The sequence below is a fragment of the Artibeus jamaicensis genome, unplaced genomic scaffold (genome assembly GCF_021234435.1).
Source record: "Artibeus jamaicensis isolate MK-2021 breed Jamaican fruit bat unplaced genomic scaffold, CSHL_Jam_final contig_889, whole genome shotgun sequence".
Classification (NCBI taxonomy): Eukaryota; Metazoa; Chordata; class Mammalia; order Chiroptera; family Phyllostomidae; genus Artibeus; species Artibeus jamaicensis.
In genome coordinates this window covers 5,283,717-5,296,854 of record NW_026522005.1, presented here as the reverse complement: position 1 = coordinate 5,296,854, position 13,138 = coordinate 5,283,717, and the positions used below count along the sequence as shown (strand labels likewise).

The following is a 13,138-nucleotide window of genomic DNA, read 5'->3' as shown; positions in this document are numbered from 1 at the left end:
GAAATTGCAGTTGCCTCCTAAGTGGTCATCTGAATGCCAGTCTTGTTTGGCATATGGTAGGTTTTTAATAGTATTCGCTAGAGGAATTTGTTTTGCCAAGCATTGATCCTTTCATCAGTCTGATGCCAGAATAGTCTTATTAACAAGCAGTTCTAGCCAATTCTAGCTTAAAACATTTCAGTGCCTCCTATAGTTTTCAGGATTAAACTCAAATTATTTTATATAGCATAAAACATCATGATTTTTTTCGGTGCTTTATACTCTGACCCCCCAACTCCAGTATACTTGTACACCCTACACTTGGGCCTGTGCGCTAGCCACATTAGGCATGCTGAACTGCTTGTGCAGGTTTTCATCTTCGTGCGGGTTTCCTATGCCTGGAATGCCCTGCGCGTAGCCCCACCACCATCTGTTTCACATAGTCTCCAGGACGCAGTTCAGCACAGTTGGATGCTATCCCTGGTTCCTCTGACTTTCCTTAGGAATTAGGTGAATTTTTAAATTTTTATTAAATTTGTTGGGGTAATGAAATTATGTAGGTTTCTAGCGTACAATTCTATAATACATAGTTTCCAAAGGAATTAGGTGAATTTCTTGGGAGGGATATTTTTCTCCAGTATCTCTAGCCCTTATTAGCATAGTCTCTGTCACTATAGCCAGCATTCACTGTTTGATGAGGGAGTCAGTTAATATCTATTATGTTTCTTAAAATTTTTGAACAATTGTATTTTTTTCCCCAGTACTAATGTAAAATAAATGCTAGTTCTTTATGGGAAAACAAACAAAATACATAAAATTGCCCTCTGCCATTTTGGGAAAGTAATACACTGAAACAAAAACTGAATTCTGAAGTCTGACTTCACAAAGCAGATAATTAGGGATATTATAAAATTGTAAATTAATTGTACTGTATTATACTTGTCTCAGGAGGTCTCTGTGCAACTAAGTATTTGTTTACTGGTTACTGTTTTACATAGAATATTAGTAATTATTCATTTAGCACATGTATTTTGAATGTTTCCTGTCTGTTAGATGTTATGCTTAAGTGCTTGTAGATCAGGGGTGTCAAACTCATTTTCATGTTGGGGGGCACATCAGCCTCGCAGTCACCTTCAAAGGGCCGAATGTAATTTTAGGACTGTAAATTTAGGACTGTATTCTTTTAACAGTTAAGGGAGAGCTCCGTGCTGCCGCCAGGTAGCAACAAGGTGCAGGGCCAGATAAAACAAGGTGGAGGGCCAGATTTGGCCCATGAGCCTTGTATTTGCCACCTGTGGCTTAGAGAAAAAAATTGGGGCTCTTTTATTAATGAGCCCATGGCCTAATGGAGAGACAGATATGCAAACAAATGATTACAGCTCTATGTTGGAACCTGGGCTATAGGAGTAAAGAGGAAGAATATATGGGTAAGCCTCGGCGTAGGAAGATTTTTCTTTCTAGATTTGCTTGTGATACAAAACTTGCAGGTGATGGATCACTTTTTTTCTCTTTAATAATTTGCATTTATACATTATATATATTTTCACTAAATGTATGTCGGTAATATTTATGATAACCTTATAAGGAAAATCAAATTTTTGGTAAATATTAGAGTAAATAAAACCTAAGATGTGAATGTAGTTTGTCTTACTGACATTTTCATAAAAACATATATGCGGAATGTTTAATACATAAGAGTTTCTTTAGTGATAAAATGTATTGCCCATGTTTATTGTATATTGTTGGTAAATTAGGAGATATTTATTACCATCAACATTAACAGAAGAACATCTTGTGTGGTTGTGTCCAAATTGAGCATTATGTTATACTATTTGTGTAACTAAATGGATTGTTCGAAAACTACTTATTTAATTTTTTAATTTTATCAGAGTATCTAGAAACAAATCTGAAAAGAAACGCAGAGATCAATTTAATGTTCTCATCAAAGAATTGGGATCCATGCTTCCTGGTAATGCTAGAAAGATGGACAAATCTACTGTTCTGCAGAAGAGCATTGATTTTTTACGAAAACATAAAGGTAAATTGTTAACTTAAATGGATTTTTTTTTTAAAACAACAGACTTCCCTTAAAGCATAATGTGATAGAATCTTGACAGTGATGCTTAAGGTTGGATGCTTTGCGACATTTTTTTTAAGAGAAAGAAATCGGTTGCTTTTTAAAGATTTTCTGGTATGTTTTTTCTTTTATTCAACAAACATTTATTTAGTGCCTAGTATATTATATCCTAAATTCTCACGGTACAGGGTAGCAACAGTCCTGGCCCTCAAGTAACTCAAGCCAGGGAGACAAACATCTAAACAGCTGGTTACAGTAAAAATAATTACAAAGGGTAGAGTGCTTGTGAACCTTAAACTTGTTAGGAAAACACAGAGGAAAGAATGTGTCAGGGAAGGCTTAAAAACAGTTAATTTTTTCAACTGAGTTTTCCTTTAACATTAAGTAAGGAAAACAGCATTTCGTACAGAGGAAATAGCAGGTGCAAAAGCAGAGAAGCAGGAAAAGGTCGGTGCAACTGGAATATAGTTTGAGTTGGAAAGCTACTGGCATATTTGAAAGAAAGGCAATGCCAGATTGTAAGGGCCTTATATGTCATTTTAAAAGATCATTTGTTTCAGTGTGTGTCTAGGAACTTATCACTGTGTTAAAATAAAGTGATTATTTCTTAATCAGAGAAAATCACTTTGACTACATAAATCATCAAAGGAAAGTTTAAAGAGTATTAAGTATTTTTGCTAACAGATAATTCTTGAAAAAATTGTAAAAGGACATTTCCTTTTTCAGTTATAAATGGAACTGCAAAACCCTGGAGAATTTGTAATTAAAGGCTTTATTTACTTCTCCCTGGCTCACTCAATAATGTTATTCACCTGATTCATGCTCCACCACTCTTGAAAATTATTTTCGTTAATTTCACTAATGCCATTCCTCCCCACCTTCTGTGCTGCCAGTAAAACAATAGCTTTTTCTCATACCTCACTTTCTGAAGCACTGGGAATTTTAATCCATCCTCTACTGGCTTTCCTTCCCCTTGGCCTGTGTTATACTGTACTTCTTCATTCATCTCCCTCTTCCTAACTAATATTAACTTCATTGTTCCTCTGTCTTTTTCTGCTCTCTACATGTGACATTTCTCAAAGTATTATCTTTTCTCTTGCTTTCTCTGCACTCTTTCCCTTGGTTATCTCATTCCACAGCTTCAGCTATTGTCTCTCTGTTAAACTACTAAGTCTGTACTTTAGATGCAAAGTTTTCGGCCTTGCTATTTCTAGATAACTTTTGCCTCTTTATTTTGCATGTCTCCAAACTCAACTCACCTAAAACTGAATTCATTTTTGGTTTTGTCAGGTTACCCCTTTCTCTCACCTTTTCTTTTTCTGTCTTCGCACCACATTCTTTCACTCCCCTACTACTCAAACCTGAAACGATCTGCATTTTTTTCAGCTTCTCTGTTCCTGTGTCACAGTTACCAAATTCTCTTAATTCTTCTGAAAATATATGGAAATTGTCTTCATTTTTATTGCCACCATTGTCCTTACATTTTACTGTATAGATAGTGTTCTTTCTACTTTAGTGTCCCTTATTAGGCAACATACTCAGCCCTTTAGATGCTGTGGTTCAATAAATGATTGTTGAATGAAATAAAATAATATGCATTTCCCCCTGACAGTAGAGGATTAATTTTGGCGGTAAACAGACCAGGGTTTTCTTTTCCCCCCCAAAAATTGGCTATAAAATTCTCACAAAAATAAAATTTACCTGAAACTGGAAGGGAATTCTTACATAATTATTACTATAAAATAAACCTGTGCTCAACTAAACTTGATGGGATTTGCTTGTGGATTTAACATTTTTCTGAATGTTTATAATTAATGTGAATTTGACAAAGTATTGAGTATATTCCACAGAATTTGTAGCTAGACTTTTTAGCTATTCTTCATATTCTAGTACAGTCATTTTTAATATGGCAGATTTTGAGCAATAGTTTAATCTGCTATATTTATATATCTGGTTATAGAAAAGTCTGAACAATGTAGTTCATACTTTTCACTGAAATGTAGTATATATTTTGTAGGGTAAAATTCATGACATAGATTTTTATTTTGCCTGTTGTTTTTTAATTTGTCTGCATTTAAAAATGGAAACCATTTGTTCCTGAAATAGTTCATGCTTTCATCATTTATGAATAGGTTTGTCATAGCTAAGTCCATTAATAACTAGTACGTTGCAAAATAAACTAGTAATGTTGTTAAAATATTGTCCCAATCTAGGGATCTCCAAATTTTTGACCAGCTTCTTACCATTGACAAAACATGCAAAGAGATACTAAGTGAAATTATTCTGAGATTATTATTATGAATTTTTTGCCCCAAATCTTAATTTAAAGTCTTCTTGATTAATTAAGACTAGAAGGCCTCACTGGGAGGAATCTTTCTGCCTGGCAGGAGGCAGGCTGAAAGTCCTCTTTATTAAAAGCAAACTTATCTCCTTGGCTTTTTTTTTTTTACAGGCTCATGTCCTTGTATCTGCCCTAGGTGGTACCATTTAAATGGCAAGGAAAGGAAGAGGAAAAAGAATATATTACTAATGCTTGATCTGTCTGCTTATTCTGGATCTTCTTTGGTCCTTATGTCAAGCAGGAAGCAGGCTTAGGCCTTTCAGCAACACAGGCTGTCACAGCTTCCCAGAGAAAAACCAGAGACTAGTATTCCCTGGAGACCAAATCTAAAGAGATAACTTGCCATACTAGTTCAGATATTTCATAGTACCAAAACTTTGACCTCCTGATACCTACCTAGAGCAATAAATGTTATTGCCTGTGATTCTCATCTTAAATCAGAGTGGGGAGAGAGAAGGGAACTTGCAGGACTTTTGTACTGCCACAGCCACCTACCCCATAGTTGGAGTATGCCACTAATGTGTTAATAATCTGTTTACAGAAATCACTGCACAGTCAGATGCTAGTGAAATTCGACAGGACTGGAAACCTACATTCCTTAGTAATGAAGAGTTTACACAATTAATGTTAGAGGTATGTCTAGATTTAATTTTTGAAAAGTTTTATTTTCCTAAAAAAATTAATCACAAGGGTAACTAATTTTAATGTAGTTTTAACAATATTAATTTATTTAATGTTGAAAAGTTTTAATTCAATGTAAATTAGTAAGCTGTATCTTAAAATTAATCAATGCAAGCATTATAAGCAAATAGTACTACCTGATGAACTAATGCCAAATTTTTACATTTTCATTATTATCTGAATTTTTGAGAAGCTTAATAAAAGTCAGAAAACTATAGCTACCAAATTCTCGACCTGAGGCCACATTATCAACATTCAAATGAAGAATAATACATGTTATTCATCACACACTAAATGTTATAAAATGCATCGCACTTGATAGTACTTTTTTAACAAATTAAAATTTACCTAAAAACAATGTATAAAATGATAATAAATGAGGTATTTTGAAAATGGAAGACAAATTAAATATACCTTAAAAGGCAACTCTTAGAGAAACATCAATTTTTTGTTCCACTTATATTTATGCATTCATTGGTTGATTTTTATATGTGCCCTGACTGGGGATTAAACCTGCAACTTCAAAAGGCAACTCTTAATTCAAGAAGAAACTTTTAAAAAGAAATAAGTAAATGTTCTTATGTGACAAATTTGTTTTTGAAAACAATTCAGAGTATATTTGCTTGTAATTGCAAAACTTCATACACTAATTATAAAATCTAGAAAGGTTTTGAGTCACTCATACCAATTAGTCTTACTTTTCTACTTTTTAATTGTTTCCTGTGTGTAGGTCAATATAGGTAACACCCACACACACAAAGTACACAGAGTTCAGTGTCTAATTTCCATGAAAACTTATAATAAATAGGAAACAAGGTTAGTATATTTTGGCAGTAATGGTTAAGGACAAGAAAAATAGATATATACCAAAACATAGAGGAAAGCAATTGAGGTGGGGTTGCAGATGTTAAATAATTTACATCTTTTGTCCTGCTGGTTTGGGTCTGTTCTATACTATAAGCATTTATCTGTGTCAGATATGCATAGGGAGGGGCAAAAGTAGGTTTACAATTATGAATATGTGAAACAGTGTATTTTTGTATTATTATTTATTAATTATTTTCTATACGAACAACTGTAAACCTACTTTTGTCTGATCCTGTATATGTAATGGCTGTGTCTCAAGTGTCTTTGTATAGTAACTAAAGTCTGAAGCAACCTAGAGTATTTTGCAAATTGAGTTATTTGTTTTCTGTTCATACTTTGGATGGAACGGTTAATTGATAAATTGAGTCTACATATATTCAGCAGAAATGTTAACATGATAATTTGTTGGAATATAAATATATTGCATATATTTCAGCCCATACTTAAAATCTGCAATATATCTGATCACTTTTCACATGTAAACTCAGTGAATCCTCACAATAATCTTACGAAGTAGACCTATTAGTATCCCATTCTTACTGCCAAATGAGGAAATTGGAGAACAAAGAGAGTATGAAACTTGTCCAAAGTAGTATTTAGTAAGTAGGTCAGTGGGGACTTTTTGCAGTAGACTAGCCTCTCTGATCCCATGGTCTCAGCCCCCGTGAAACTTCTTTTCAGTGAAAGCTCGCCATGGCACGGAACTTGTAGCATAGTAACCTGCAATTAGCTCTTTAAATTAGTGAGTTATAAACCAAACAATACTTTCAGATTTTGTTAAATATTTTTTCTAAAAAGTAGTTTGACATTGTCCAAAATTATGTGTTTAGGTAATAAGTAGTGTGTTTATGAACGAGTGCACACAGCTAATGTCTACAACAAAGGAAATAAATAACTCAATTACTCAAATTTTATGATTATGTTTTCAGTATAGTTGTTTATTAAGATATATGGTAATCATTAACTACTTATCCTGCTTCATTATAAAAAATTTCTTATAATTCATAAAGTTGCATACTATCTACATTAACATTAATGAAGGTAAGTTACCAGTTTACTAATAAGCTAAACAGAAAAGCATTGTATTTAATTTTGTTTACAATGGTCAGATCTTTATTAATGTTAAAACACATGTAGTACATATTTAGTATTTAGAAAAAACAATTTTTACAAAATACAACAGAAAATTTAAACATATTTAAATTAGTTGTCTCATAATTTTTCTCACAGATTTTAGTATTGTATTCCTGAGAAGTGTTAATTATTTATTTTTAATATGTCAAGCATACTTTTGATTTTTAGTGAGCATTTCTATTTATTAAGTAAATATGTATTCTAACATTAATATGCTAGGATTAAAGACTGTACATAAATATATATATATATGTTGTAATGTGGGTCCAACTAACCTAGATGTGTTACTGTTGGCTAGTCACATGTATCAGATTATAGATAGACAATGTAGAGAACCATTTTCAGCAGAATTTCAGATGTAGGCTGTATTTTGATCTTGGAATGTTAGAGCTACTAGTAGAAGATAGATTATTCACCGTAACCTCTTCATTTTATGGATGAGGCTTAGAGAATCTGCAGCTAGTCCAGGGTCAGATAGCTAGTTTAATGGAAGAACTGGGACTGAGATCTTAAAATTCACTTATAACTTATGTGTTGGTTGTTTCTTCCTCCATTTCTCCATTGCTATCTGTCTCTCCCTCTCTTTACTCTGTTGCAAGGAATAGTCTTTGCAGTCCTTAGGAAGGAGGTAAAGAGTAGTCAGGGAAATCAGGGCAATTTAGCTTGACCTCTGTAAAAGTCATCTTTATGTGAAGTCATCTCTTAGTGTGTTGTTCTTTCCCTTGGAAGCTGGCAGGTCTCTCTGGTCATGCACCAGTGAAGGGCTAGTGCCCTGTCAACTTCATTTTAGCTATAGATCCACAAGAAGTTTCTGTCCCCTTCCTGGGACTTCCGTTTCGGTCTTCCCCAGATTAAACATTCACTAACAGAGAAGGTTTACATAGTCCTTTTATTGTGGGTCACGTAGATATCAAATAGGAAGATAAGTTTGAACTAAGCCTTTACTTTATATCATACAGTGTGGAAGAGGGATAAGCTTCCCAGTCTTCAGTCTGGGAGTGAGGATGTCCTTGTCTGGCTTGCTTCCTCTTCCATGTCTCTCAGATCTTCCTTTTCAAGGCCATCCGTCTTCAGGGCCCCTTTAGTTTTTCGTGTATCCACCTACTTGCTTGGGAAATGACATCCCTCCACTCAAAAGAAGTTTGGGCCCTGGTTCCATCTTTGTCTTAAGAATTTAGCAACCTACTGGTGAAGACTTTGCTGAATCTTTGCCTGCTTTGAAATAGGAAAGGGCAGGCTGAGTCCTAGGAGTTGGGAGTAAGTCATTAAGAGTTCTGATTTCAATTCGTTCTCTTTACCCAAGAGGGCTGGCACCCTGATTTTTAGCATATATCCTAAGAGCAAATACAGATCATCATAGTAAATACCAATTTGCTGTCAAAGATGATATAATGTAGCTTTAAATGAGAAAAGCTAGTTCTTAATGATATAATTTTGACCCTTTTCCTTATTAAATTATAACTGACATGATTATACTAAGTTGTTTTTATAAAAATAATTTCATAGATTTGCATAAATTACAAGGTTTTTTATCCCCAACTTCTACATTAGCTAAGAATGGGTTTGTCTGAACCATTTTAGAAGGTAGTCATCGACTCAGAATAAGTTCTTTGTAATATCTAAATCTCTTCCCCAATAGAAAGGGAGATGGGGCTGTGTTTTTCCATACATTAAACGTATATTTCACCAATTACTTAGAAATGGAGGTTGCTTTAACTCTCAGCCCCATAAATTACATACAGGTATTTTTTATCTCCTGTGTGCTACACATATGCTAGATGCTACAGATACAATGTTCAAGAGGATAAATCTGGTTCTTACTAGAGGTTGCTGCCCTATGAGAGAGCCCTGTAATTAAATAAGAAATCCAAGTATAGTATGATAACTGTTTTGATAGAAGAGGAACTCCTCTTGCTATCTTTTCTGCTGTATGTCTTCAGAATCTTCCCAACTGGGTTTTCCTTTCCCACAGCCTACAAATATATTTAAGTTACCTTTTTTTAAAAATGATTTTCCCTTGATATTTAGTTTCCTTAAAATTTTCATCTCTCCTTTCTTCCCTTCTAAAGTTCTTGATAGAGTGGTTTATAAATGCCCTCTGATCATCTACTCATCTCTAAATTCATTGTAATCTAATTTTCCTGTTGACATATCTTTTGAAAGTCACCAAATTCATTTCTCATTTTCTCATTTCTTATCCTATTGGATCTTATTTTACACTGAACCAAACCTCTTTCTCCTCATTCCCATTATCACATCCTCTTATTGTGACTTCCTCTGCGACAGTGTATTCTGTCTTCTTTGTCATTTTCTCTGGTACTTGTCCTCCTCATCCCCACATGTAGATAGTTCCAAGAAGAATTTGTCTGGCATGCAGATCTGCAGGTCTTACTTCTTCAGCTGTCACTTTTGTGCCTAAGATTCTCAAATGAAAAGGAATTACAATATATAAAGTACAGAATCGCTTTATTATTAAGTATTGTATCCCCTGCACTGGCTTCTCTGCTGAACTGTAACTTCACATTTGTTAGTGTTTGCCCAAGTCCTTTCTTCTCTATTCTTAACACTCCTAATTTCATTCAGATGCTCATTAACTTCCAATTATTCCAAAAGCCACTGAGATTTTCCTAACTTCTTTTTTTTCTGCTAAGTTCATTTTGCACTCTACTTCTAGACTAGTCTTGAACAAAGTCCTTATATCTTAACCTGGCACTCCAAGGTTTTTCATGATCTGACCTCAGCCTACTTTTTCCATTTTTCCTAGCTGGATTCCATTTCACTTTATTCCTCACTTATTTCCCTATGGTTCAATCATACACTCTCTGTTGATATATACAAAAGGTGATAAGGTGTTTTTTTTCTGTGTGTCCCAAAGACATATTATTGATGATGTGTGTGCATCAGAGATATTAGCATCTTCATATAATATCTGAATGATAAAGGTAGAACACTAAGCCTATCTTTTAGAAACCAACTGTTCAATTGATGGCCATAGAGTGGTTTTTTCTTCCAAAAACATTTTCAAATGCACAAAGATATATACTATACTATGGAATTGTAAAGGGGAAAAGCTAGCATTTTGATAATGCTCTGGAAATTTCCACATTACATTTTTTGTTATTTAGTAAGTTAGATTTTTATTTCTGTGCTATGAAACATTTTTCTTTCATTTAACTGACCATTATGTTTAATTTCAGGCTCTTGATGGTTTTTTTTTAGCAATCATGACAGATGGAAGCATAATATATGTGTCTGAGAGTGTAACTTCATTACTTGAACATTTACCAGTAAGTATAAAAATCCCGTGATCTTTTTCTTAGTTGATGCCTATTATAAACGTTGTAAAGCACTAGGAAATGGACCTCCAGAACAGTGTTGGACAATAAGCAGAGGGAAGAGAAGAGCTCAGAATATGTCCTTGTTTTGACATGGCTGTGATTTCTCAGTTCAGTCATGAGTCTGTAATCTGTAGTAATTATTCAACAATGGTTTTATCTAACCTCTGTTCGTCCTGCCCTCTCTTTTCTAATGCAGAGTTTTGAGTGTTTTCTTGTTAGTTAGGCTGGTGAAGATGTTGCTAAATCACTGAGAATATCTTGGGAATAACTAAATTTCTACTGATGTACTTGTTGCAGCTTGAGGAACTCAAAATTTTTTATAAAAAAATGACCCAGAAGAACACACTAAAAATAATAGGTACAGAACTTGTGTGCTATGTGGCTTGAATTGATAATGCTATAATGGCCATATTCAGTTTGTTATTGATATGACCTTAAAGGTACAAAATTAGAAACTAATTTAATTGTGTAATTTTGATAAAGAAGGCGAATATTAGAATTACGTGTTTGTTGTTTTGCTCAACATGTATTTATTGGACATCACCTCTCTGCTAGACACTGTTGGGTGTTCTGATGCAGTTGATGGTTTTCATGAATGTGAAGTTTTTACTTTATATGGGATGTTCTTATCTAAGATAGGACTTGTGGTATAAATATTCTAAAGTTACTTATAAATTATACTTAGAGTGTCTGTCTCTTGAAAATTTATAACAATACAAAATACCTGTTTTGTAAAGGTCTCTTTCAAGTGATTTTGAAAAGTACTATCTTCCTCCCTCTTATCACTTTGCCACTTCATAATTCATATAGAGAATGGATGCTGTACTTAAAAGACCAGATTCTAAAAGGATAAGTTTTTTATGGAAAGCCAGGCAGTAAGGAATCTGTTGATTTCTTTGGCTCACACAGAAAATGACTCGGCTTTTACTGCTTCTCTAGGGGCTTCTTTAACAGGAAACTCAAATAGAAGGCGATTAGCCCGGCATCTAAAACTTGAGAGTAAACAGTAATATTATAGACTATGTAGGTAAGCTAGTATGGGCAGAGAAAAGGACAGATTGACTGAGTATTCTGAGCAATTCTTTTAAAAAAATTATATAGTGAAAAAAAGGAAAAGAAACCCATTGTAGGATTAATATGATTAAAATAAGATTAAGTAATTTAAAGGTATAATTATATGCCTTTTCACCATATATAATTGTGTAGATTTTCTTTTCATTATGTATTTATAGAACCTATATAATATCTTTAATTGTTTTTTTAAATTTAGTCATAATCAGAGCATCATTTATAGGTCACACTGTAAAAGCCTGCTTCTTAGGCACTTTCCTTGAACTTCATTCAGAATTAGATGTCTTTCCCCTTTGTTCCTATATTACTTTATACACACTGCCATCATAACACAGTGAATTGTAATTTTCTGTTTATTAGGATAAATTTGGTAGGTGTATGCTTCTTAAATGCAGGGATTTTATCTCTGTATCTACATGGACTAGGTAGTTTCTCAGGGAGGCATTCGATAATTTTTTGTTGAATGTATAAAAATGAGTAGGCTATTTGATGTGGCTGCTTTAAACAAATTCCCTTCTAATGGCACACAGGTGTTGAATCTTTGGTGAGGTAGAGTTTAACTGATTTTCGCTATAGATAACACACGAGAGATGTAGTTGGCATCTAAGCATTTGACCATTAACATTCCCCCACTCAACGAAAACCCTCTTCACCTTTGCATTTCTTCCTGGATTAAAAAAAAACTTTTTAGAATTGTTTTTAGATTACAGAAAAATTAAGAAAATAGTACAGAGAGTTCCCATGTGACCCGCACCCAGTTTCCTCTGTTACTAACATTACCTGGATCTTTTTAATTGTTTCTATTAGCCACAGCATAAAGACTGGAAGATGAATTTTGGGGCAGAGGAGATTGCTGCTGCTGCTGCTGCTCCTGTAGAGCCATTTCACTCCATATGAAGTTAATAGTATTCATTATTGATAGTTTTTTCTGCTCACCAGTTACTGTGGATACTTTCTTTCACATCACTGACCTTGCTGAACTGTATATTACTTGATGGTTTAAAAATGTAAACACAGTGGTTTTGGGGGGGGCGGATAGAAAACAAGTGCTTTTTGAGAAGAATATTTAGGATCAAATGTAAGGGAAAAACATGTGATTTTCTCTTTGGGGATTGTCAATAATTAAACTTTAGTGGATGCTCAACAAAGGCTTTAAAACAACACTGTCCCTTTCTTTGTGTTTTAGTATATACACGTATTGTTTAAAATAAAATTTTGATTGTTGCAAGAAGGGACAAAATATTAGCAAATCCCTAAGTTAGGCTTTAGTGTTTATAATTCAGTTTTGTTGAGAAATTAAAACTTGCCATCTTAATCAGTGGTCAATAGGACTTCAAATTATAATTTAAACTAAATCTGATTATAACATTGCGAGACTGATTCTGTAAGTCCTGCAAAATAAAATGGCTTATTCATTTTGTGATTGGAAAGGAAACTTACATATTTTTTCTCCTGATCTGGCTTTGTATGACTAAGTCATGCTGTCTTAGTGTCTAAAATGATTTTAGACATCCTTAGCCTAGCCCCTGTATGTTTTCAGCAAGAAACATGAAACCTAGAGAAACTGGAGTTAACTGTGCAACACTTTCGTGGAACTTTCAAGGCACAAAGTCGGTGTCTTACTTATATTGCAAGCTTAATATTTGTAAA

General features: G+C 33.8%; 1 protein-coding gene across 9 annotated transcripts in view; it reads left to right on the top strand.

Annotated features, from left to right (window-relative positions):
- The window catches only part of CLOCK (clock circadian regulator), a 124,849-nt gene that overhangs the window by 63,858 nt on the left and 47,853 nt on the right, over window positions 1-13,138 (top strand). For all 9 annotated transcript variants that reach the window (XR_008389629.1, XM_053654996.1, XM_037162286.2 and 6 more), the window contains 3 exons: window positions 1,869-2,017; window positions 4,939-5,030; window positions 10,277-10,366. Coding sequence is in view for 8 of the 9 variants with exons in the window: in XM_053654996.1 (XP_053510971.1) it covers window positions 1,869-2,017; window positions 4,939-5,030; window positions 10,277-10,366 (331 nt within the window). In the remaining variant the exon portion in view is untranslated. The remainder of the gene's footprint in view (window positions 1-1,868; window positions 2,018-4,938; window positions 5,031-10,276; window positions 10,367-13,138) is intronic.